Source organism: Sceloporus occidentalis, unplaced genomic scaffold, assembly GCF_023333645.1.
Source record: "Sceloporus occidentalis isolate IW3139 unplaced genomic scaffold, rSceOcc1.0.p SCAF_3, whole genome shotgun sequence".
In the NCBI taxonomy this organism is placed as follows: Eukaryota; Metazoa; Chordata; class Lepidosauria; order Squamata; family Phrynosomatidae; genus Sceloporus; species Sceloporus occidentalis.
This window is the reverse complement of record NW_028316983.1, coordinates 102,234,523-102,260,545: the sequence shown is the minus strand read 5'-3', so window position 1 is coordinate 102,260,545 and position 26,023 is coordinate 102,234,523. Positions and strand designations below refer to the sequence as shown.

At 40.1% G+C, this 26,023-nt stretch overlaps 1 protein-coding gene across 3 annotated transcripts in view; it reads right to left on the bottom strand.

Moving 5' to 3' along the window:
* Positions 1-26,023, bottom strand: part of DPYD (dihydropyrimidine dehydrogenase) — a 594,441-nt gene that overhangs the window by 15,440 nt on the left and 552,978 nt on the right. For 2 of the 3 annotated variants that reach the window (XM_089515658.1, XM_089515659.1), the window contains one exon: positions 6,857-7,000. In XM_089515658.1, the coding sequence (XP_089371784.1) occupies positions 6,857-7,000 (144 nt within the window). Of the gene's footprint in view, positions 1-6,856; positions 7,001-26,023 lie in introns of those variants that run through there. The other variant, XR_016280498.1, reaches the window with a different exon arrangement.

Genomic DNA, 26,023 nt, shown 5'->3' with positions numbered 1-26,023 from the left:
CCTGAGACTATTAGCCCCAAAGTTCTTGGAACCAAATCCTCTGTCCATCAAGATTAATTAATATGGTTCCCCCACATCTCTGATTTGCTCTGAAACAGTTGTATTGTAAACGCAATTTGGGGTTTCATCTCTTCTTTCTCTTGGCTTCTCCAGATTGCATTTGTTCAATTTAGAAGCATAATGATATGTTTTTTTCCCCAAACTGCCAGCTCCATATGAGAACAAGCCAGTTCTTCGGAGAGTCAAGCTGTGTTCTTTCTGACTGGTGCATTAGCTTCAGTAATGAGGATTCTACCGGCCAAATCCTGCCCTTAATTAGACCTTTGCTATCCTGTTGCTTCCCAGTTCTGCCCTTGGTGACACCTGTGCAGCTCATCCTTGTCAGTGGGGCTACCAGGTGTGTGAACAGAACTGCAGCCAGTTGATGATTCTGTTGCTAATGATCTAACGCCACAGTCAAAACAATTAGCTGCTGGGAAAACAGAAGCGGGGGGCAGGGGGAAGGAATTTAAACAGATTTTTAATTTGCTGGTGCTCCACAGATTCAGTGGGTAAGGAATTAGATTCAGGCCAGGGAAACCTGGACTTGAATCTCACTTCAGCTGTACAACCATTATGCTATGCTGGGCAAGCTCTGTCATTAAGACTATGGGGAGGTAGATTTGCCCAGTCAGATAACCATCCAGTTGCTGCAGAAAATGGAAGCTCAGAATTCCCCATTGTCTACTGTAGTGCACAGTAACACCTGAGTAGGTAGGTTTTACCAGTTTGTTAGGCTGGTGAGGAAACCTACGATGCCAGAACAGCTTAATTATATTTTGCTGCAGACTGTGAAGAAGGGGAGAGGCTAACCAAACAGAACTAGGCTGTGGTTTCTCAGAAAAGACTTTCCAAAGGAAGTTTTGGGAGACTTATGCCATTCAACATTTCACAGATGAAAAGCAGGACACATGTGGCCAAGCAACATCAGAGTGTGGTCAAGATGGCAAAAGTTATTAATAAAAAAGAACATACAAGTGAAAAAAAACTGCAGCAGTTTGCTTTTGCCTGAGTCTACTGAGAAGGGCAAAATTCCACTCCCTTTCCTCCTTTCTCAGTTGAGCTAACTGAGTACAAACTCCTTTTGCACTCTGACCTCGGTTTTCAGCAATGGAAGTAAGCTGAGGACAAAGGAGAAAAGTGGGAGGAGGAGACTGAAACAGGAACATTTTAAATGCAGCTGAAAAATTGGCACAACAGAGGATTTATCAGGACTGTCCCTGCCAAATTGAGACAGCTGGAGGATATGAAGACTTTCAGATTTTATTGAAGAATTTTCAGTCCACTTCCAGCAAAGTATCCCATAAAAAATACTTATTCCACTTTCCATAATAGCTCTGCCTGTGAAGAGGGTGGACAGGTCAGGGGGAAAAAAGTCAGCTAAATTGCTGCAAAATTTTCTGCAGATAATTTTCTGCAAATAATAATAATAATAATGTTGCAATTTTATCCCCATCCCTTCCCCACTGTTGGTGGATTGTGTCTTTGCTTAGGAAAAATTTGGTGAAATCGCTTTTTCCATTGTCATCACTTACAAACGTGAGGAAAAACTTCAAGAGGTCATTCTCAGACCTTGTGCTCATTGTAACATGTATGGCTACTTAGTTTGATACTTCCAAAATAGGAATGACAATAATCCTAGGAAAACCTGGGGAATATATTCTGGTTGGAATCAAAAAATAGTGGCAACATATTGGATTTGGCATTAAAAAAAACATTGGCGCATTACAGACCCCTTAGGAGCGGCCTGTAGGCGCACCTTTCCCCGCTGGATCGGGGCCTCAGTGGCCAGAGCGGCAGCCGCTGAAGCCCCGATCCGCCGCTTTCTGGGCTGCGGGGAAGCGGAAAAAGGCCCCTTCCCCGCAGCCTGGAAAGGGGTGTCCTTGGGGCTTCAAGCCCCAAGGACACCCCGCAGCAGTGGGGAGAAGGAGAAAGGGGCCGTTTGGCCCCTTTCTCCTTTGGTTCGCTGGGCGCAGCCGTCTGAAGGCTGCGCCCAGCGGACCAAACCAGGAAGGAGCTCCGAAACGGAGCTCCTTCCGGGGTTGCGGAAAGGGCACCCTAGGCGCCCTGCCGCGACCCCAATACGTCACAACCGCGCCGCCTCGTTTGGAGGCGGTGCAGTCGTCACGTATCGATGGCGGCGGCTGTGTGGAACGGCTGCCACCATTTTATGCGCGCAGAGCGCGCACTAGGGTTAGGGCGGTGCAGAAGCACCGGCCCCTCTTAACCCTAGTACGCACTCTGTGCGTACTTTTTAGCCCTTCTGTAACGGGCCAAAGTTTAATAAATGTGTAGCAGATCCTGCCAATCTAGGATTAGTCTCTTCTGCCACCAAAGAAAATGTTACACGATTAACAATGAATCCAGTGTTCTGACTGAAATATTTTCCTTGAAATGTGTGCAGAAAAAGGATGGGGAGAAAGAGAAAGGGGGGGGGGGAGAGTGCAAGAGCGCTCTACAGATTTTCAGGATGTGAGGAAAATAATGAAAAATCATTGGGTCAGCAGAAGAAGTTGTCATTGTGCATGTTAAATGCCTTCAAATCAACCTTGACTTATGGTCACCCTATGAATGAAAAACCTCCAAGGCAACTTTTCCTCAATGGCCCTGTTGAGGTCTTGCAGACTCAAGGCTGTGGGTTCCTTTATTGAGTCTATCCATCTATGATGTGTTCATCCTCTTTTCCTGATGCTTTCTACCATACCAAGCATCATTGTCTTTTCCAATGAGTCATGTCTTCTCATATGATCTAAGTATGACAGCCTTAATTTAATTAAGGCTGTCATACTTAGGAAAAGTTAGGAAAAGTTTAGCCTTGATGTGTTCTAGCATCCATTTATTCATCATTACTTCACTTTAAAAACTGGCTGTGCTAACACAGCTGTGTACAGAAAAGTTGCTATTGGTGGCCATCACATTTTCACATAATAGCTTCTGAGGAGAGCAGCTCCTTTTGGATGTGTTGCACCAGGGCAAGTCCAGATGTCAATGAGAGTCACCATTGAGTAATGGCTCAAGAATGTCACTTATTACAGCTGAGACAACTGGTGGGAAAATATGGATTCATTGGGATGTTTGTGCAAAAGGCCAATTATACTTACCGAAACAACAAGGGACAAAGAGCTGTTGTCAGTACTTCTCCTGATATATAAGTATTCAGTCAGAAAATGTCATGCCTCCCCCTTCACTTGCTAAAATACCTATCCCTTGCAAATGTTAGTAGTCTGTGGATAAATGCTGCAAAATAAAGGGTTATATTTTCAGCCTAATGTTAAATATAGTACAGTCAAGGCCAGAAACACTGCAAACTCATTGTCTCCTGAAAAAGGTGGTTTACCAATAATTTCAGAGGGAGTCTGTGCAGGGAAATACAACCAAAGACCACAAAAGAGTTTGCAAATTAAAACTGCCATATAACTGAAAAATATTAGAAGTAATGTGTGAAGTAATTGTAAAATATTAACTTTTAAATGTAGTCCTAAAATTCAGTTTCCAAACAAGAACCCTCCTCAATCATTCTGATGTGGTTTACTAGTGAGGGTTATTGTCTTCTTTTGTGATATTGAAAAATACGGTGAACTCAAGAGACCGGGGCATAAATTAAGAGGAATCCTTTTATCCAAGGCTACAGCACAATACTTGCATTATGTCTCCCAGATGACACACTCAAAGGGAGCACATATGTGTCTGAAAAGTCATATTGTTCATTTTAAAATGAAAAGAGATATTTTGGTGTATAGCACAATATCTGGGAAAATGAAAGATTTGCAGATTAGATATGTCAAGCAGTTATTAATCAACAGCAGTGGAGAAATGCGGGGAGGCAAATTAAGGGGGGGGGGAGAGAGGGGAGAGGATAAATGCCTGACTCTAAGACAGATGAATGGGAACTAAGTGGTGGAACAGAAGCTGCCCCTGAGAAAGTCAGATTGGGGCCGCAGCAACCGCATGCTGCAGCCCAATCTACCTTTGTGCTGCCCCAAAAAGAAGTGGCAAATTTTGGCCACAGCTTTATGGCACTCCTGCAGTGTGTTGCATCTAAATGCTGCACTGCCAGAGCGCCTGGAAGCCAGCTGCCATGTGGGCAGCCGGGCGGCACGAAGGCAGCTTTCAGGCATCATGGGACCATGCATCGTGCATATGCCATGCCCTGAAGCTGGCTTTACATGCCAGTCTGTACCAACCCTAAGTTACCAAAGAAGGTATATTTCTTCCGAGGAATAATATCACACACTGTAGAAATGCTAATAGATTCAGACACCTGCAAGAACATGGAGATCCAGCAAAGCTGAAGTGACTGAAGTATGAGAAACAACTACAATAAATTGATTTCACAAGTGTTTTAGTAAATTTGATAATTACAATTAAAAAAAGTTAGATTGATACTTTTCAGGGCTTTAGTAATAGATTCCTGCACTGAAGGGGGCAAGGCTTGGAAGAGATCGCTCATGGAATCCCTTCCAGTTCAAAGGTTCTATCCCTCAGTAGCAAAAATCCATATGGAATACTGATTGACAGCATGATAATTCCACAATAACTGCCATGGCTACAGCCTATGGATTCCTGCGGTTTGTAGTTCAGTCAAATGCATAAGAGGAGCTCTCTGAATACCTCTTCCTAAACTGCAATTCCCAAGATTACATATGATGAAACTAAGGATTTTATCACATGAGTCTAGGTCTTGCCTTGTTCTTGCTGCAATCATATTAAAATAAGAAACTGCATGCACATTCTAGATGTTATGAGAAGGTCAGATATTAAGGTAGTAATATGAAACACAATGAAAAAGAACACACAAATGGATAGAATGTATTGCTGGCTATTGCACAAAAATTGTGGGGGGGGGGAGGAGGGGGACTGCTTTATGTTCAGTTGAGTATTACAAATGTCATGTGCATTCTATTGCTAATATCACCTCATAGCAATTTCCTAGTAGCATCAAGGTTTTTTTTTTAAAACCATTGACATCATACCATTGCATGAGATGTCAGGAAGGATCAGAAGGCAATGAAGATATACCAGTAGATTGGTGGAGGGAGCCAAGAGGTGAGGGAGCATAAAACTGAGATAATTTAGATTAGGAGAAATGAAATTCAGATTTGGTAATAAGACTTTCTGTAGGCTCTAACTAATGTTGCATAACTGTGCTAACACCAGAAATAGCTGAATCAGTGTGAATGGGCTTATAAATTCTGTAAATCAACTGCATACCAATTAGAACTATAGTTAGCAGTTAGAAGCTAGGCCTCATTTTTACAAGTGATGAGTAGCATTCACCTGAAGAAACAGGTAATGTGGGATATCTACTATCAACACAAATTAACCTAGATCTCATATGGATGAAAAAAATGACCCAAGCATGATGTTTTTCATCTGTAGCCAATGTCATCATCTCCATTATCATGACAAATATTATTTTTTAAAAAAAGAAAGAAATCAAACATCATGTATTTGAAATATATTCTCTCCCAAACAAGGGCACATAATTGTGGCTTGCCAAAAACTAAGGATATACAAAAAAGAGACTTAACTGTAATAAACATTTATTTTAAACAAACAAACAAATAAAAACAAACCGTAAGGATTTAAATCTTTGTTTATTTTATTATTGAACATAGAGTGAAACATATCAAACCCATACTTGCTCCACACTGGGTGAAAGTAAAAGCATTTTTGTACATTCTTGATTTTGTAAAAAGCAATTCAAGAAGGTTTTATGGTGAAAAATTCACAAAGATTTCTCTTACACAAAAGAGCTTGCATTTTGGCACTAAATACCTGTTTGTTTTTGTTATTTGCACTGCTTTCAGTACAAAATATACAGCATAAATCTGTGCATGTAGGGTTCGACTTTGATTGTGGTATATGTAGAATGGCAACCTGAATGTGCACGCAGATGTACAAATGAGTGTGTGTGCATGTGTGATGGCAGCACATATACAACCTCACTTCTGTTCCCTCACAGGAAAAAAAAAACCCTGCTTCCGTAGGAGACCTTACACAAGACACTAAAAGGATTCTAGCCTGTGAGCTGTCCTATTGCTGATCTTCTCACTTTTGCACACTGAAGAGAAATCTCACATTAGTTCACATCCATTTCAACTCTTCCTTACTGGATGAACAACATTGTAAATATTTTTTCCATCTCTATTAAAAATACAGAGAAATGAGTTTCTTATTCCTGCAAGGCTGACACTTTAACCCTTGGGAAACGTCAGTCATGCAAAATATCACCACCTATTTCTTGCAGCAGAGAAATTTGTTTAACCCTTGTAAAGTTTAGATCTCCTCTTTCATACCTTCCAACTGTCTTGATTTGGCAAGAACAGTCCTGATTAGTCATTTGTCATTCTTTTTTTTTTCCCATCTGCCTTTAAAATGATGGATTTTCCCTTTCCTCTTCCCACTTTACACCTCTATCCTCATCTTACTTCAGTTGCTGAAAACTGATTTCAAAGTACAAAGGTAGCTGGCACTCAAGTCAGCAGGGAGAAGAAAAGAAAGAGCCGAATCTTCCCTTTCCCTTTTTGCTGAGGCAAAAACAAACTGCTGCGACCTTTCCTAGCTTGTCTATTCTTCCTCATTAGTAGCTTTGCCAGCTTGTCCACACTCTTGTTGTTTGTTGGACATGCATGTCCCAGTTTTCATCTATGAAATGCTGGAGAGTATGCTCTTTCACTGTTTCAACTTATGTGACTAACACAAAGTTGCTGGAAAAATCCTAACCCACAGTCAGACCACTGACCCACAGTCATATGTACAAGAGTTCCATCAAAGAAACCTGACTATTTTTTATGCAAGTCTTTGTTTTTCTTACCTTCACTCTTGGGATGGGCTTCTTTGGAACAAAGGATTTTATCTCCATCTGGGAAAATGGTTCGCTCTGTTCCTTCAGTTTCAACTTATTCTCAGCTATTATCTTCTTGCGGTGTTCAAGGTAGGGGCCAAAACTGGGAAGTTTCTAAAATAAATAGAATCAGTAATTATGACTATGTAGAAAAGTATGTGAAAATAGCAGTCACAGCATTATTTTCCCTACTGGGCTGAACTGTCTCTTCCTATATTTCTAATTCAAAGGACAGCCCTACCGTATCTGTGATTCAAATGCTGAATCAATCCATGTTGCCCTTCTCCTGTGCTTCAGAGTGTCTGGCTACCTTCTTCTTTATTTTTAAAGAGCCACATCATGCATATTTGTTCAATTCTGATATACTTTGCATTCTCATACATTCTCATGCACATGCACACATACTTGCATGCACATAGACAAGGTTTTTAAGCTGAATTTGAAGATAATTAAGAAATGAACAAACTAACAAATCCTGGATTGAGCTGGGTGGGCGAACTGTTGACAGGTTGTATCTGTGTCTTGAATGGACATTGTGGCTGAATCAAATTCTTCTTTCCACTGCACCCCCACTACACATCTAACCTGGATCATGTAGGAAAATTTTCAAGGCTGTCTGTGGAGTGTGCCTATGTGTATGTGTGGAAAGAATTGCAAGGAGGAGGAGGAAAGGAAAACTATTATTGTGCAAGCTTAAGTCTGTTTATATAACATTAAGTTTACCTCTTGGTGACATCTCGATTCTTAGCTGATCAGGACTGGGCACAGCAAGCATCTGCTACAAATACACGAAACCAATTTCCCTGGGAATTGTTTGAACTTGGGACAGAAGATTATCCATTTGAATGAGGGGTATATGTATGCATTATAGCTCTTCTGGCCATAGCTTATTGTTTCTACCATACTTTTAACTTCTAGGCAGACATCGCCTGAAGAGGTTGGATGAGTTTTCAGAGGTTTTGCAAGGTACTGTTGCAGGTTTGAAGGACTATGGACTTTAACAAATGGAGAACATCGGGGGTTTAAACAGTGAAAATTGTGCAATCGTGATTAACATTTTCACACGACGTCGCAATTAAAGTGCTATTATCCTGGGAATAAACCGGCAATAAACAGCAAAAAATTATTCACAGGAAAATTGCGATGTGTGTGAAAATGTTAATTGCAATAGCATGATTTTCATGCTATTTTTGGTGTTTAATCCCCCAATTTTTCCTATGTGATGAAGTTCTATGTCGGCACAGCATCTATCTACTACATCGAAAGACACAACAAGAATGCCCTACTGTGGTGAATAATGAAATGACCCCCCCCCCCCTTACCTGCCGTGGATTTTCAGTGACCAGTGCCTTCCCACACAATCCCTGCAAGCTGACCAGTGAGTTGCTCTAAGGTCAGAACAAGGCACCCAGCTTTGTTCTGACCTCAGAGTGACTTGTACCCATGGAGCAATTCAGCAGGGATGCTCACAGGGACCGTGTGGGAAGAAAGCCAGCCATCATCATCAAGCTGTATTTTGCTACGTGTTTTCTAGAAAAGCCAGAGCAAAAAGTAAGCCTTTTAAATGCAGGACCAGGGGTAGAAACCCTAAATTGAGTCCGAGCATTATGTAAAGAGCCCAGACCCAATTTGGGGCTTGGGGCCTACACAATGTAAGCAGAACACAGCAAGCCTGGGGGAAATTCAGGGTTTATAGGTAATCTAGACAAGCCCCCTAGTCTGAGTTTATGAGCAACAGGAAAAGGACTGGATATTTCTCCCCTTGGTAATTCACGAGGAACTAATCCAAAGTAACTGTAGCTGCCTAGTTACCCTCACTTTCCCCCTGTGCCCAGGCTCTTATATATCCTGACAACTGGTCTACACTGCCAACACGAGATGAAAAAGGAAAGCCCCTATCAAGCTGGTGGCACACAGCCTTGAATTTAACTAGATGAAGTCAGAAAAGAAAGTAGCATGAAGTTGCTGAGTGTGCAGCATAAAAAGATATAATGTAGCAGCATATTAAAATTTTGCCAAATCTCCTTTGCATTTGGTACATTATGAGTTTTGACAACTTCAGTAGTCATAACATAAAAGAACTGGAATAGCAATATTCTCTGATATGTAGTCTACAACAAAAACCGGAACATTTAGCCATATGAAATAATGCTGTGCTCTCCACCATTAATCCAATGAGACATAGTGCCTCCTTCCCAGTTACTGAGTATTCCTGAGTTTTGGATCACTGCATATACACTAAATACATGGCATATCTTTGTATAAACTCACCAGTTATAATTACATTTTTTATTATTGATTATCTATGCTCTGAGCAAAATCACACACCAAATCTGCTTTCCATAACTTGCTACCCCTCCAGATATTTTTGAATTCCCATCAGCACCATCTAACAATACCAATGATCAGGGATGGTGGGAAGTAGAATCTAGTACCTCTGGAGGGCAGAGGTTTTGGCAGACTGCACTTAACAGTCACAAATGTTAGGGGAGACGCCTAGTTTGTTCAATATTTTATACCAGTCTCCTGGTACAACTCATGGATTTCCCACAAAACTGTATAAAACATGCTCGGAGATTATTCTGATATGAAACTTATGGGGATAGTGGATCTATTCATACAACGGTAGTTAGTTGCAAGCATCTAGAAACTGTTAATTTTATTCATCTTACTGTTTGACCTCATTGAGCTTCTTAATCTTGAGCCTCTGGGCTTGCTTTCACATAATACAGTAGCCGAGAAGAATACTAAGCTTCAAATGCTGCCAGTTAAAACTAGGAATGCTGGTTCCAATTTCTAAACATGCCAGGGCCCACAGCTAATGCCTGCCAATCCAATAAAGCCAGCTGCAACTTAGGAAGGTCATCATGATTTCTGACCTAGCAAGTGGCACCATGAATCAAATCAGGTTGGTATGCTGATAGGAACTACAGTAGAGAGGAGCATGTTGCTATCACAGGATAGAACTCCACTAACTAGCAAGTCTACGTTTAGTTCCTCCTCTTCTCTCATACTTCCAGGAGAGAGCAAGAGAAGGCAGTTCTGTGGCTCTGGCACTGTGAGCAGCACAGTAGATTTAAGACAAACTATATCTGAAATCCAGTTTGGTTTGCAATGTATTAAAATCTTCCAGTCTCTAACAACAGAGTATTTCAACCAGTGATAGGAGCTGTGTGCTCTCCAGATGTTGTTGAACTACAGCTCCCAGCATTCTTCAATACTGGCTATGCTAGCCAGGGCTGATAGGAGTTTCAGTTCCTGACTGAAATCAAGAAATCTTAAAGGATTAAAAACCCTAAAAACCATTCCAGTGCCAACATTGCATCAGGCACCAAATTGTGGTAGAATAATGGGTAGAGCTTTGAAATACAACTATTTTGGTGTGGCCGCTTCTCAAAATGCTCTCCCTGGACTTTAACTATAGACCAGTATTGCATCTTCCTTTTGGGGCAAGCTGACTGAGAAGACAGTTGTCTTCCAATTCCAGGCAGTCTAGGATGATACAGGTTTTCTCAACCCCTTCAAATCAGCTTTAGAGCAGGATATGGGGTAGAGATCACTATGGTTACCTGAACGGATGATCCTTGCCTGAGCATTGACAGGGGCAATGTGTTCTTGTTGATACTTTTGGATCGCTTGGCAGCATTCAATAACATTGACCGTGGTGTTCTTCTGGAATGCCTGGGGGATTTGAGAATCGGGGGCGGTAGGGGTGGTCGTGAGGCACTGTGCTCCAGTGGTTCCAGCCTGATCTCTCAGGCAGGTTCCAGATGGTGGTTCTTGGAGATAGCTTCTCCACAAAATAAGGAGCTGTTATATGGCATACCACAAGATGCTTTTTTATCTTCAATGCTGTTTAACATCTACATGAAACTGTTGGAAAAGAACATCTGGAAGCATGAGGCAGGGTGCCATCAGTATGTCAATGACATCCAGATAAACTTCTCCATGCCATCAAAAATAGCATCAGCAAGGACAGTGTGTCTCTTCTAAACGAATGACTGGATGAGGGAATGGGCTGGATGAGAAAAACAAACTTAAACTGAGTCAAGACAAAATGGAGGTGTTTTCTGTTAACTGTCCAACCCTAGTACTAGAGGTGTGGCAATTAGTCCTCGATGGGGTTACACTCCTCCCGAAAGACTATGGGGCTGTACAGACTGGCCAAAAAGGCTGGCATTGGAGTGGGGGCGTGGTGACCGCACACCGGCTGCCCCATCTCCACCCCGATAGTGGCATCATGCCACCCACCTGACCAGACAGTGGGAGGGGGTGTCACACCATTTCTGTGGTGCAGCGTTTATACATGCTGCACCGAAGAAATGGCAGAAAGGCACTGCTGCGGCGGTAAGGGTGGCTTTTTGCCATTTTAAAAAGCAGTAACATTTTGCTAGTCCTTTTTGGGCTGGCAAATTGTTGGATTGGGGCCATGGCATGTGGTTGCTGCAGCCCTGATCTGGTGCTAAAAGAGGCGGCGGGATGCCACTCCTTTGGGACTGTCCGTACACCTCCTATATTTACAGCTTGGGTGTGCTTCTGGATCTGTTGTTACAATTGACAGCCCAGATTGATATGATGTCCAGAGATGTTTATCAGTTCAACTAATATGCCAGCTATCCCACTTCCTAGAGCTGGATGACCTAAAGTTGGTAGTTCACACACTGGTAACCCCAAGGGTAGATTTCTGCAATGCACTGTACATTGGGCTATCTCTGTACCAAGTTCAGAAACTTCAGCTAGTGCAAAAATGGCAGCCAGATTGGTGCACCTAAGGAGATTAGCACACTGGCTTTTATTCCCACACTTGGCGTCGGATGTATACTCAGAGGGATGGATTGTATTACACAGCTCTGTCCCCGGACAGTACTCATCCCAGCTTCTTCTGGACCTTTTAAAGAATTGGAAAATTTAATAATGCTTATAGTAAGGGGAAGGTTTACAGGAGAAAATGTAGCTTGGGCAAAAGGTGTGGGCGATACTGTAGATAATCAAATATAATATTTTGCAATTATGGCTGTTCCAAAAGGAATGCCAGTGTGGTGCAGTGGTTTGAATGTTGGACTGGGACTCTGGAGATCAAGGTTTGAATTCCAACTGCTGTGTGACCTCGGGCAAGCCACACTCTCTCAGCCTCAGAGGAAGGAAGTAGCAACCTTACTCTGAATAAATGTTGCCAAGAAAACCATGTGATATGTTTGCCTTATGGCCACCATAAATTGGAAACAACTCGAAGGCACATAAGAATAACAACAGCAACAACAATGTTTTCAAAGCTTTGCATATGTTATGTGCTTGCAGTCCTTGTAACAAACAACTCTATGAGATCAGTCAGTATTAGGATCCTTGCACCGAAGAAAGAGGATAAAGATGCTTATTAAACTGAGTGTAGCTTGCTAAACACCACCCATTGTTTTATTGGAAGAATCAAGACTGAACCATAGAGCTACTGGTTCATAGCTCAGTTGTTTAATATACTATATGATATTCTACCACACTGTGATACATAGGTTTGGGAATATTTTTCATAACAGCTTTGAGAAAAAGATATACTCATCTGATTTGCAAAAGCTATAGTTTCATCAACAAGGCTTTCAAACACATAGCGTCTGAAAAATTATTCTCAGAGGGACAAAAGCGGTTGAAATCATGTTGGTTTGTGGATTCTGGGAGTTGCAGTCAAAAAGTAATTTTTCCCTAGACATTCTTAAGAAAATTTAATTCTGTCTGCAGAAGATGGGGTGCCTAAAAATTGGTAATCTGCCACTGCTGTTGTCATAATTTATTACCCTTAGAACCAGAACTTTTTGTACCATGTGAAACCACCCCAGTTTATATGTGGCCAAACTCATTACCTCTTTGATCTTGTGTGTTTTTATGTAGGATTTCCCTTCCTTTCCTCACTTTCTCTCTTTTATCCAAAGGCAAATCTCATGCACTAGGCTTCCCAAAGCAGACTTGTAAGTGATGAACTGTACAAATCTCCTGCAACCATGTGATTTTTGTTTCAGTATTTCTCAGAGGATTCATCATTGATGAATTTGTTCTCACTGGATAAGCTAAATCCTACTCATTTAAAGATAGCAGTATCTACCAGTAGAATTGTTTCTGTCTAGATATAAAAAGCATTAGACTGCCAATAGAGAACTGACAACATAATGAATCAACAATGAAACCTTAAGCCAGCAAAGCTTTAAGGTGAATAAGCCTGTTTTGATTATAATTTATTCACTGATCAATCTAAAGCCAATTGAGCATATTATGGACTAGAAAAGAGGTTGGCTTCCTAATAGAAGCAGTAGTTGCCTGATGTCTTCATTTTCAAATTACTGTAATTTTTCCAAATGCAAGTAACACTGCCCATGTTGGAGGAAGGAAATGATAATAAAAAATTCAGCAAATCATAAATGATGATGATGATGAAGAAAAGGATGAAATGGACACACCTTTCTTGGAACAAACTACTGTACAGCACATGCATTTTCAGAGATTTACTGGCATGGTAAAATATCATTCACAGTTAATACTTTGGAGAGTATCCCCTTTTGCAAAGATGGTATGAAGTATCAAGGCAAGCAGATCATGGAAGGAGATGAAGAAGTGAATGCAGCTTGAAATAGAGAACCACTGAAGATTTTAGAAGGGCCAGGATATTTTAAGGGGGGGGGGGGCAACAGTTGTGGGAGGGTGTTTCACAGTCCCTTGATTCAAAGAAAAAACATTTGCTAAGGGGAAAAAAGGCATTAAGGCTCAGTGTTTTCTGCTTGTGAGCTGCAGGAACTCTCTTTCTGGAAGCATCAAAAGAATCCAGGATTTATTTTAGATTTCTTTGTTTGGGTTCTTTAGCTTTAAGGGGAAAATAAGCCACAGCGGTACCTGCACTCAGATAATACCAGGAAGCAAAGTATTCACTGGAAGCAGGAGCGACTGGAACAGCTGCTTATTGTGTTATGCAGTCACAGCCAAAGAATCTCCATATACTGAAGATTAATCTCCCCCCGCCCAAATATGTGAATTGAACCATATCTATCATCCTTACAATTTACTGTTCACCTAATCTCTTCTGGAACATTTCTGTTTGTGTCTTGAACTGCCTGATTCTTCACTTTTGCTTTCTTCTGTTATACTACAAATAATCCCCATGTATGGAGACCTTTTGGTCTTTGTCTTCTAAACTAATTTTTGCTGTCATGTGAATTCCATTTCATATGCCTGTTCTTTAAACTAAGTTGTCATAAACAGAAATGATCGCTGCTCTATCTGGCTGCAACATCATGTAGCAAATGGATTTAGCAATGGTTTAGCAAAGCATTCACCTGAATGGTTCAAAGACTGGCTCCCTGATAGTATTTGCCACTGAACTGCACATAAATGAAAATTCAAAACAAAACTAGAAGGTCTTGCTCCACTTTAACAGCCATAGGTATTTGGATTGAACATCAGTGAAATTCCCCTAGGGGGTGTTCATGTATTGTATTTTGCCTAAAGAATCTCAGGGGGAATTCCAAGCAAGATAATTTTTAACAGTAAGATTCATAACATCTCTCCTGACAGAGGTGTGTGTGTGTGTGTGTGCGCGCACAGATTTATATGTTCTTTTCACATGTAGTCACTATTTCGCTGAACAACAAAGAATGCGGTCCTCTTCCCCTTGCGAATGTTTGCTTGCATTAGCAAAATTCAACCGTCCATGTTCACTTTGCCTCCTACTTTGCTTTGAAATTTTGGTTTTGGTGAAAGTCAGTGGCAGAAACAGTATCTGCCTCTTCTCCCTTGCTTTTCTATTAATGGTAACACACTTCTCTCTTGTATAGGCTGCATGCATTGCTCTCAGTGTGGTTACTTGGTCTGGAAAAAAGACTGGATGGATTTATTCTTTGCTGCAATAAAACAGTTTTTTGTGCTCCAAAGACCAACTGGTATGGTCTCCTCACTATGAAATATTCCTCACAAAAGAGGACATAAATACATTTCTGTTAATTAAATGTGTGATTAACAGAACATGGAAAGGCATGATACATCAATGGTAGGAAGTTGGGAGGTATTGAGACTGGAGAGAGAAACCGATAAAGATTTCAACACATAACTGTGCTACTTCATGAACATCTGGCAGTCTGTCCCTTAATAGACAATAACATCTTTTATAAACAAGAGGGACTTGGGCGTGTTACATACTGCCAAAATAAAGCTGCTTCGGATCTCTTTGGAGGTATGCTGCTTAAATGATGCATGCATCCTAAGAATCCGGAAGCTGCACCAAAGCTGCCCTCCAGTTCTTAGGAATGGAGTGTGGCTTTGGCGCGACCTCCAGACTCTTAGGACCCATGCATTATTTAAACAGCATACCTCCAAAGAGACCCAAAGCAGCTTTATTTTGGCAGTCTGTAACAGGCCTTAAATTCATCATGGGTTCCTTCAGAACAGAAGCTACTTAACTCAGGCTGCAATCCTACACGTATTTATTAGGAAATAGGTCCCAATGATTTTAAGGGGGTTTACATTTAAGTTTGCAGAATACTGCACTGTACAGTATCTAGTTTTTTGTAATTTCCATAGATTACCATGTTTAGGACACCATGGAATGAAATGGCATTCTACTTATTTTCTAACCAGAATAAGAAAAACGAATTTAAATATTGTCAGGGAGTTAAGTGGACACCTATCAGAAAGGATTCCCCATTCATTTATATAAACAAAATCCTAGTTCAACTGACTGAATTGTAACAAACAAGACAGCAGCCTCTCTATTAATAAATACATAAAACCGTGGAAATTAAAAAAAATCTATAACTTAGAACAAGGGCTATGCTGGAGGTGTAATAAAGAGAAATGGACAATCTTTCATGTGTGGTGGCGATGTGTAGAAATTCAGAAATTTTGGAAGGAAGTACAAGAGACAATTCAACAAATTTTTGGGATTAAATTCCCAATGAATCCCAAACTATACAGACTTAATATGACCTCAATTTTGAACAGGATGAAAGTAAATATTGGAGGATAATTTTTTATTTTGTCACAGTGCGAGAATTTTAATAGCTAGATTATGGAAATCAGAAGCAAGACCAACCTGGGACGATTGGATGCAAAACGTAAATGAGTATAGAGAACTAGATAAGATATCTTGTCAAGTACAAGATCAAGATATAATGAAAAGGAAAGATGATTGGAAAAAAGTTTTGGTTTTATGGGAAACAAGATGGAATGTTAAAACAGGATTATTGGATATTTAACAGTTTAAAATTTGGTGATGGTAACATAATGAACTTCTTTCCTTTCATAATCTGTATGTAATCTTTTTATTATTACAGGTCTGTAGATGAACAATTGACACCCCTGACAAAGCATTCTTTATAAAAATAAGAGCTGAAGATTTAAAATCTCAAATATGTATTAGACAACTAAACAAACACAATACCTTTGGTCAAGAGATGAAATTAAGAGAATGTATACTGAAGTAGTTATAGCTGATTTTTGTATTTGTTATACTGTATATAATACATAACACGATAGATGGTTTCTTTTATAGCACAAGAAAAAAGAACTCTTTAAAATTCCAAGAACTCAAGGAAGACTGAGGAAAATCAATTAAGATGAGAGAACAAAATCATGATTTCATTTGTAATTTTATTATGGAATGATTTTATTATATAAAACCAATAAAGACTATTTAAAATAATAATAATAAATACATAACAGACTAACACACGTTACTGTTTTTCCCTCCCCTTAAATATAGGAGGAGGAAAAACAGTGCTTCTGTACAGGAAAAGTTTGGATCTTGGGGTATTTCCAGAAAGGATGCCTACATTTATAAAAATAATAAGCAGTAAACTAAATGGGATGGGCATGCTGGCAAGTAATTCATTTTAAAAAGAACTACTTTCTATTTCCCCCCTACATTTAGCACATTCCCCAAAAGAATATACTCCAAACTCTTCAAGGCCCTTGAGCCGACTGACCAGGAAAACATGGGCTTGGCTCCACTGGATCTGTGTCCAGTCTGCCAGGATCCAGCACAATCCTTGCCCCAGAGTTTTGGCCTGCATCGTCAAAATAGGACATCATGGGACTAGAGCAAACATGGGCTTACTGGCCTGTGCAGACAGCCCCTAAGGGTATACTTGATGTTAATTTTTGAAAGCACCTTTAGACCTTAGATCACATTGAAAAGGCTAATGTTGTATCTTGGTTCAAGAAGGGCTCTTGGTTCAGGAAGAGGGAAGGAAAAAACCCCATATCCCATTGTTATGAGGTTCAGGAAAAGGGGGAATGACAGCCTTGGATCGTCTTTATTATTGTATGATCTCCTTTTAGGCCAGAACTGTGATCAAGCAAGAATCAGTGAGGTAGAACATGGTAGATCTTACTAAGTTATATTATCTCTCCCTCCTGTCCCCCATTTTAAAAAAAAACCTTCACAGTTTATTTTTAAAGATATTGATTTGCCAGTGGCCACTTATGTTTTCTCTTATCCAGATATGTTTTTGTTTCATGAGCAACTATTCGGACCATTGGCTTGGCTTCAGTTTGGGACATACACCCAATTTTATGTTTCATTAGACTGTCCAGTTCCTATTTCCCTAACATTGTCCAGTTCCTATTTCCCTAACACCTCCGGTCTTTCCACCTTTCTCACTCTGGGGCATGGTTTCTAAAAAACATCAAAATACCAAAGCTCAGACATTCAGATCAATTGAAAAATGTCAGAAACCTTTATTAAGAAACTATGGTGCTATTTAAATGGGCGCTATGACGTGCCCCCGTCACGTGCGAGGGGCGGCGCTTTCAAACACCCCTCGCACGTGACGGGGCGTAAAAATGGAAGCGCCCTATACACATGGGTGCCACCATTTTGACGTGACGGAAGCCTAGCGTCCGCATGTCTTGGCGCCTTCGTGATGCCACAAGTGCGCCATTGGCACCTTGCGGTGTCATAATGGCGCCGCAGAAAGAAGCTGCTTTTTGCAGCTTCTTTTTGTTGTGTGAGGGAGCTGCACGGTTTGTCTGTCTGTCCTATATCCCGCCTATAGGTCCAGTTTGGTGACCTTTGTTGTCAGAACTGATTAGAAAACATTACAACCACATAATTAAACTGCACATAATTCTTAATGAAATTTCAGGTGGGCTAATTTTTATTTCACCTTTCCTCACACTGCCCTTTTTCTTTGGAGATTATCGCACCCCAAATCCACACCAGGATAGACATGGGTTGTAACCATCACTGATGGATCTTATCGCCCTATGCCATGCCCAGGCAGTAGGCAGCCCATATCCAACCCTGGATTCTCCTACAGGTTTACAAGAATGGGATTTTTTTCTGTTCTTGTAAAGATTCAGGGGAATCCCGGGTTGGATAGAGGCTGCCTACTGCCTGGGCACGGGGTAGTGCAGTATGATCCGTTGGTGATGATTACAACCCATCTCTATCTCAGCATGAATTTGGGATTCGATAATCTCCTTTGTTATTACAGCCGGATGTTCCCTTTCTCTCAAATAACCTTGGAGATGCTCTCCTGCTTTCCTGGCTTATCTCAGCACTTTGCCTGAGCACACAGTTCTAAAGCACAGTTCTAAAACATTTCTAAAAATACTATCACTGCTACATATCCCATTAGTACATTATGGCAGGAGAAAAATATATGGAACTCCTGACACTAGGGATGATAGAAACCAGAAGGAAGAGGAAAGGAAAGGAAACTGGATGCAACTTTAATACAAGTGAAGTAGTTGGGCAATGCTCATTCAACAGTGGTATAGCTTAGTTCCTGAAAACTTCAGGGCCAAGATGTACAAAAGGGGCCTCCTGAGGATAAGGGCAGCTACATTCATGTTGTCAGTCAGGAGTCAGATGTTGGTAGGAGGTCTCCATTGGTTCAGGGTGAGTGCCTGTCCCAGTCCAATGACAGTTATGCCTCTGTCACTAAAGCTATAAGATCAGTCATGGCAAGAATGTTAAGCACATTAATCCTCCCTTTGGATTTGTATGCAGAGCAGAATCTTACAAATGGCCCAAGGTGCATACTCACTTGTATGAATATGTATTTATACAATGCATATTTTTGGTGCCCAGAACAAAGGGCAAGTGACAGTAGATCAAGCCTGAAAAATGTCTAGTTAAGAAGCTAGAGGGACTGAAGCAGATATGGTTTTCTAATGCATTACGATGTCTGAGAAAACCATCCTTTGATTATCAGTACACACCACTCTAGATGCATGTGTTTAAAAGAAATGACAAGTCATAGAATCATAGGGCTGGAAGAGACCACAAGGACCATCCAATCCAACCTCCTGCCATGCAGGAACTCTTAGCACCCCCGACAGATGGCCATCCAGCCACTGTTTAAAGACTTCTAAGGAAGGAGTCAATATATTGAATGAATTTATTACAGCATACAGTCACTAATGAAGGAGAATCCACCACACTCCAAGGGAATGTGTTCCACTGTCAAACAGCTCTCGCTGTCAGGAAGTTCCTCCTAATGTTAATAATAATAATAATAATAATAATAATAATAATAATAATAATTCCTCCTAATGTTGAGGTGGAATCTTTTCCTGTAGCTTGCATCCATTGGCTGCCCTCCTTTGGACATGCTCCAGCTTCTCAACATCCTTTTTGAATTGTGGTGCCCAGAACTGGACACAGTATTCTAGGTGAGGCCTGACCAAAACAGAATAGAGTGGCACTATTACTTTCCTTGATCTAGACACTATACTTCTATTGATGCAGCCTAGATGTAGTGTATATTGCCATAAAAGATGGACATAAATAGATCACCTATGCTTATAATACAGCTTGAAACCTGCTATGAAGAGTACTATACAGCTAGCAACAGTTGGCAAGGATGCATTTAAGTGACTCGGATCAATTGTTGTCTAACATGCTTTTAAATTACTGTGGGCATTTTGCCCATCAAAAATAAGCATTTCCCAACATGTGAGCACCAATAATTTTGCTTTGCAGAGAAGGTGATTTTTGGACTACATTTCCTAGAATTCTTCAACCATACAATCTTCCCAAATTCTATGTATAGAATTTTATGAATTAAAGTAAAGTGATGGCAGGGGGACTTTAAAGTTTTTGTCAAAGATCCTTGAGCTTCAGAATTTACAAAATGGAGAGGACAGTTGGCCCTAAAGACAAAAGGGACCATTCAGTAAATCACAACATTTTGTGGAGGCAGATCTTCCAGATTCTATTCTATACATATCTTGTCTTTCTCTCAGCATGGGGCTGATCTCTGAGAACATGAAGAACAGCAACTACTGTCACCTTTTATTGGGGTGGGGGTGACGTGCTGCTGCTCAATTGTAGCTATGCTAGAACCTGGATCTCACCATTGTTTTCTACTAGTATTTTCCACTGATGCTCCATGGTGAGAAGAATAGGGAGCTGAAAGCAAACAGCTCTGGCAGACTGTACAAGTCCAACAGTAAAATCTTCTTTTAGAAACTGCTCAAAAAACAGTTCAGAAAATAAGCTCCCTGCAAAGAAAACAGCATTTTCTGTGCAGAAGTATTATTTTTCTATGCAGAAATATTATCTGCACAAAAAACTGTTTTTTCTATGGAAGGAACATGTTTTTTGTGCAGAAAATTTTGTTTTTTGTGCAAAACACCTGCCCCACATACATTTTTGGTGCATAATAAATCCTGTACTATGGACTGTGAAATCCAGGATGGTGAAGATTCATATCTGTGTTTAATTCACATCATCAGCATTTTCTGATGTTGACGAAACCTGACATTGAGAGTATCCTAGGTAGTTCTCAGATGCTAATAATTCTCTAGCACTTTTGTATATTATCTTCTCTTTTCCTCAAAGTTTGAATAGCACTTGAATGGAAACACTCCTCTAATGGCAGGGACACTCTGTAACATTTAATTGCAGCCTTTTCCAATATATTCAGGAGTACAATATGACGACATTGCTTGTTCTGTGCTTCAGTGCCAGCAGTTTATGATACAGAAATGAGTGCTCTTATTTTATACTCCTTGTATTTATTTCACATATTTTTGAATTTCCCCTCCATTCTATGAGTGCTTGAGTGGATTTACAAGAAAACACAGTAAAATGCAAGGATTCTAAATAGAAACTAGCACAAAAGTGCTAAAATATAACCCTATAGTACAAAAGCGACATCTTCTAATATCAAAGGTTAGTAAACATTTCGCAGACTAGTGCCATTTCTTCCTCAGCTCTCTAACCAGTCTAACCTCCCTGGAAAAGAGAAGGAAACACTATATTGTAGACTCTAATATAATCAGTGGCTTAGAAACAAAGAGAACCTGTATAATTGCAAGCCTTTCAACTCAAATAGGTTAAAACAAAGATTATATTACTTTACATTTCAGCACTGCTAAAGGGAAGGGGGGTAAGTTTAAAAGAACACATGAAGAGGGCATAAGCTTGCTTGGGTAGCCCCACTTTTTGTCAAGCCCAGTAGCTATGCCCCACTACCAGGCACAGATGAGCTAGGGTCTGTGCAAATTCTTGTGTACCTGTGTATGGCTCTTCCATGTGAGGAATGGGACTTCATTATCCATGGATTCTGTTATCTACAGGGTGTCCGTGAATGAAACCCCAGCAGATACCAAGGGCCTTTGTAGTAGTAGTAGTAATTCATGTATTTGTTACATGTGATTAGTCCCTTCTTCCATGCACCAAATGTATAGACAGTGGAGAGGGACAATGACATGGGACCCCAGGAATGTCAACAACCAAGGATAAAAGCCGTGAGTATGTGCCCTAAGGTCATCTGAGCACCTCCTTCCCTACTAAAAAAAATCTACTTTTTCAGCTGCCTTGCATAGTTAGGTGAGCATGGATGCTGTGAAGTTGCTCAAATTGCTAACACTCACAGTGACCCTCCTTCTAGCTAATATAGACAGATAAATCAAGAATGCCACTCTTTCCATGCTGGGTCCATTTTCTAAAACCCAGACAAGCCATTCAAAGCCCTACCTTCTGTCTTCAGCAGGCTGATTTCTTTGGCAGGGGAAAGCCTGTTGTGGATATAGTGCAAGTTAATTTATTGAAGGGTTTACCATTCCCTTTGGTTCTGATCCCAAGTTATAAAGAAAATAATTTAGTTTTGTAAAGTGTCCTTCATGCTCAGTGCTCACCAAAACCCTTTATATTACAGGAATGATTTAAATTTAAAGGGGGGGGGGGAGTCAGAACAGCACTGCTGTCCAACCTGCAGGTTCATGAAAAACAATTAACTTTATCCAGCAATATAAGTTCCAGCTGTTCAAATGACAATTACAAAAAAGAAAGAAAAAAATATCCAACTACATACACCTTGCTTTCTCAGTAATGCACTTTCTAGAAATGAATTAGAATTAATTAATATTTACATGTCCAGTTTTCATCTTGCAAACTCCTGGAGTTACTGGTGGCAAATAATTTACAGGTTTTATTGAATTAATCTAATTACCTAGACCTTTTCTAGTCTTTGTTTAGCGGTTTCAGGATAGAAATAGCCTTGGTTGCCTTGATGTGTAACACATGTTAAAATTTGGACAAATAAAGGAAGTCTGTGTTACTTTTGCTGGACCTCTCGGCAGCATTTGACATAGTCTGTCATGGTATACTGGGATTTTGCTCAGTATGAGGTCAGGAACACAGTTCTGCAGTGGAACTAATCCAAACTGGCAGAACATTTCCAGAAGGCACTGCTATGGGAGTATTGCTCAGACTACTGGCCTATAGTAAGGGGTGGGTGACTGCTGTGAATGTTTTCCACCCTAGGGACCCTTTGTGGACTGCAGTGCCTGGAACCACAGAAAATATGCCCCCAAACAGCACCACAAGTCTACTTTCAGTAGGGACAGGAAGAATATTCATAATTCTTCATTTGAAAAATAGTTGCAAAATTTGTTTGGTTTTTTTTATATGTTGAGAAAGGGTGACAAGAGGAATCCTGGACTGATGAGAATTTTCACAGTTCAGAACTTATTCTATGCAAAATTTGCATGTGGTTGTTTTGACCACCAGACTCCATTTCATCATTGGCCCACAGGCTTCTTCATCATGTTTTTATCTCCAACAAAGGTAAAATATTTTTTAATGACTCCAGCATCTGCATTTTTTTCTTTCTCCTGTTTGATTTTTAACACATTTGCCTGATGAAGAAGTGGAGCTTCAAAAATTGCACCATGTATTTTGTGCATTTTCGTTGGCCAATAAAGGTATCATTGTTTTGTGGATTTTGGATGCTATTGTACTATGCGGACGATAGTAGATTTCTTCTACAGTTGACTTGTTTTCATATTGCAAGATTTAATACAAGTCATTTATTTTAATATAGCAAATGGTTTAATTCTATTATAATAGTCTTTTTGTATGTTTTAATTGTATTGTTCTTTTAAACAGTGAAGTGTTTTGAGTCCCAGTTCTGGGCATATACTACTGCAGCAGCTGCTGCTACTGCTACTATCAACAACAACAATAGTTGGTCATTTGTATCCATGCATTCAGCATTTACGGATTCAACCATCCATGGCTTGAAAATATTTTTAAAATCCAATAAGGAAACCTTGATTTTGCCATTTTATGTAAGGGACACCACATTATTACCCCATTGGATATAATGGCTTTCTAACAGGCTTTCTAGACAGCACCTTATGCTTCTGATGAAATTAGTTGTGATCCAGGAAAGCTTTATATTAGGGTGGTCAACTTGTAGCCCTCCAGATGTTGGACAATGACTTCCACCATCCTTCACCGCTAATCATGTTGATGAGGACTGATGGGAGTTGTCCATCTGGAGTGAAGCATATTACCCATTTCTAGTTTATGTTATAATAAAATAGTTAGCCATTAAGGGATCACAGGACTCTTACAGTTAATTTGCTATAGCAAAGTAATGTGACTTGTACTTCTTGGAAATAAAAATGGTAGACATTCATCATAATGTTTTCCTCTTCTTTCCTGCATCTGAATTTATTAGCGTACTTGAACAACAGTTCTTTGTCCTTGACACAGGCTTTTTAAAGAGGAAGAATACATGATAGATGCGTAGATGCTCTGAGACACATGTTTTGCATCTTCAGCTTCGCTAGGGTCAGGGTCTTCTTGCATACACTTGTGAATTACACCACTGTGTTCAGTTTAGGTTTGTGCATACATTTTGTATGCACCCAAATTATATATGTGACTATGGAAATGCCAAGGAATTCTCTAGCAGTTTTGCTTCTCTCCCATGCATAATTCTTTTGTTTTTTTTTCTCTTTTTTAAAAAATTGTATCTGTTTTGCATATATTGGGTTCTGAGCTGCATTGTAAATAGCAAATCTCTTTGATAAATCTAGAAGTAAACTCCCCCTTCTCTTGGCTCACATAACTCTCCCTGTGTTATACTAATAGATTACATAAATGCAAACCGTTGCTAATAATTCCTAAATAAACCTTCTTCCACTTCAGCTTCACTGTAATCCATCTCTTATGTCAGATGAACTGTGGTACTTATCCTCCTTACTGCAAAGGCTATAATGCTTCTCCTTATTCATCTCCCATACACAGTAATCCTTCCACCTCAACTTTACAGATTTCTAATTTAAATGTAAAATATTCAAGGCAGACAAAGGAGCCCTAGTCTAAACAATAGCTCTTATAGCTAATACAAAGGATTCTGACATTGTCTTTACCTAATCTTTTTAATAAAATAAGAAAACCCACAGGCTACATAGTGATTTTATTCATCATGATGATTATCTGTATGTGTGTGTGCATGTGCATGCACAAAAATACAGGCTATAATAACAGCAATTAGGAGGGAAATCTTGAAGCAACGACAAAGGTAAAGCACCTCTTCCAGACTTCTTTGAAGGAAGCTTTCATGTTTCTAATTTTTATTCTACAATTTTCATTCTACAAGGCTATAAACATGCACAGGTTCTGTGCATGGAGGAAGGTGGGATATAAATTAAATTTTAAAAAATGCAACCTCCTCACCTGAATTTTCATTTCATTTTATTAATATATGGGGTCTACAGGCATATTATGTGGTGAAGGCCTCTAGCTTAGATAGTTTTAAATGGAGATTTAAAGCATTCCTGGAGGATAGGCTTATCATAAACTATTTGCCAGGGGCCATAATTAAACAGACCCTCCCTCTTGAGAAGCATCAAATCTCTGAATTTCAGGTGCAGAGGGGAAGGGCAAACTGCTTTGGGGGATTTTCCCTTCCTTTCTTCCTTCTGAGTTCAAGAAGCTTCTTTCTGGCTGTTAGAAACTGCGGGAGCATCTACACTGTAGAAATAGTGCAGTTTGAGATCAGGTTAACTACCATGGCTCCATTCTACAGAATCCTGGGCTTTATACTTTTACAAGGCATCAGGACTCTTTGGCAGAGAAAATGCCAGGATTCCATGAGATGTTACTACAGCACTTAAAGTGGTGTCAAACTGCATTATTTCTACAGTGTATATACATCCTGTGATAATACCTCTGGCAGTTTCAACCCTAGGGGTCCTGACACTTCCTTTGCCCTCAAGTCTTCCCTGAACCAGGTACTTGGCCTGCAAGGTTACCTCTCTGTTGGACAAGTGGCTTTATTCATCAGTGCATTCAATGTGGCAAAGCATGTTCGGTACTTCCTTTCATTTCTTAAATGTAAACAGTCTGACACTGTTGTAGAAAATAAAACCAGTAATGATGTATTATACAGTGGGCCCTTAGTATATGCTGGGGTTTGGTTCCAGGACCCCCTGTGGATAACAAAATCCATGGATACGCAAGTCCTGTTAAATACAGCGGTGTAGTCAAATGGTGTTCCTTATGTAAAATGGTAACATTAAGGTTTGCTTTTTGGAATTTATATTTTAAAAATATTTTCAAGCTGTGGATGGTTGAATCCATGGACAAGGAATCTGTGGCTATGGAGGGATTGACTGTATAGCCATTTAGGCTAATCATGAACTCCCTGAACCCATTCCACATTTCCAGCTCTGAAAACTCTATTCAGAACTCATCTATTCCCCTCATCCTAACCATCCTCCTTTCTATCTTTGACTGCCTTAACTCACTCTTTTATGGATAAATCTCTAGTTATAACCTTTCTCCCCACAGCCCTTCCTTCATGTCATTCCTAAGGTAGTGTTTAGCTGGTTCTAACCAGGTTTGCCCAGTTTGTC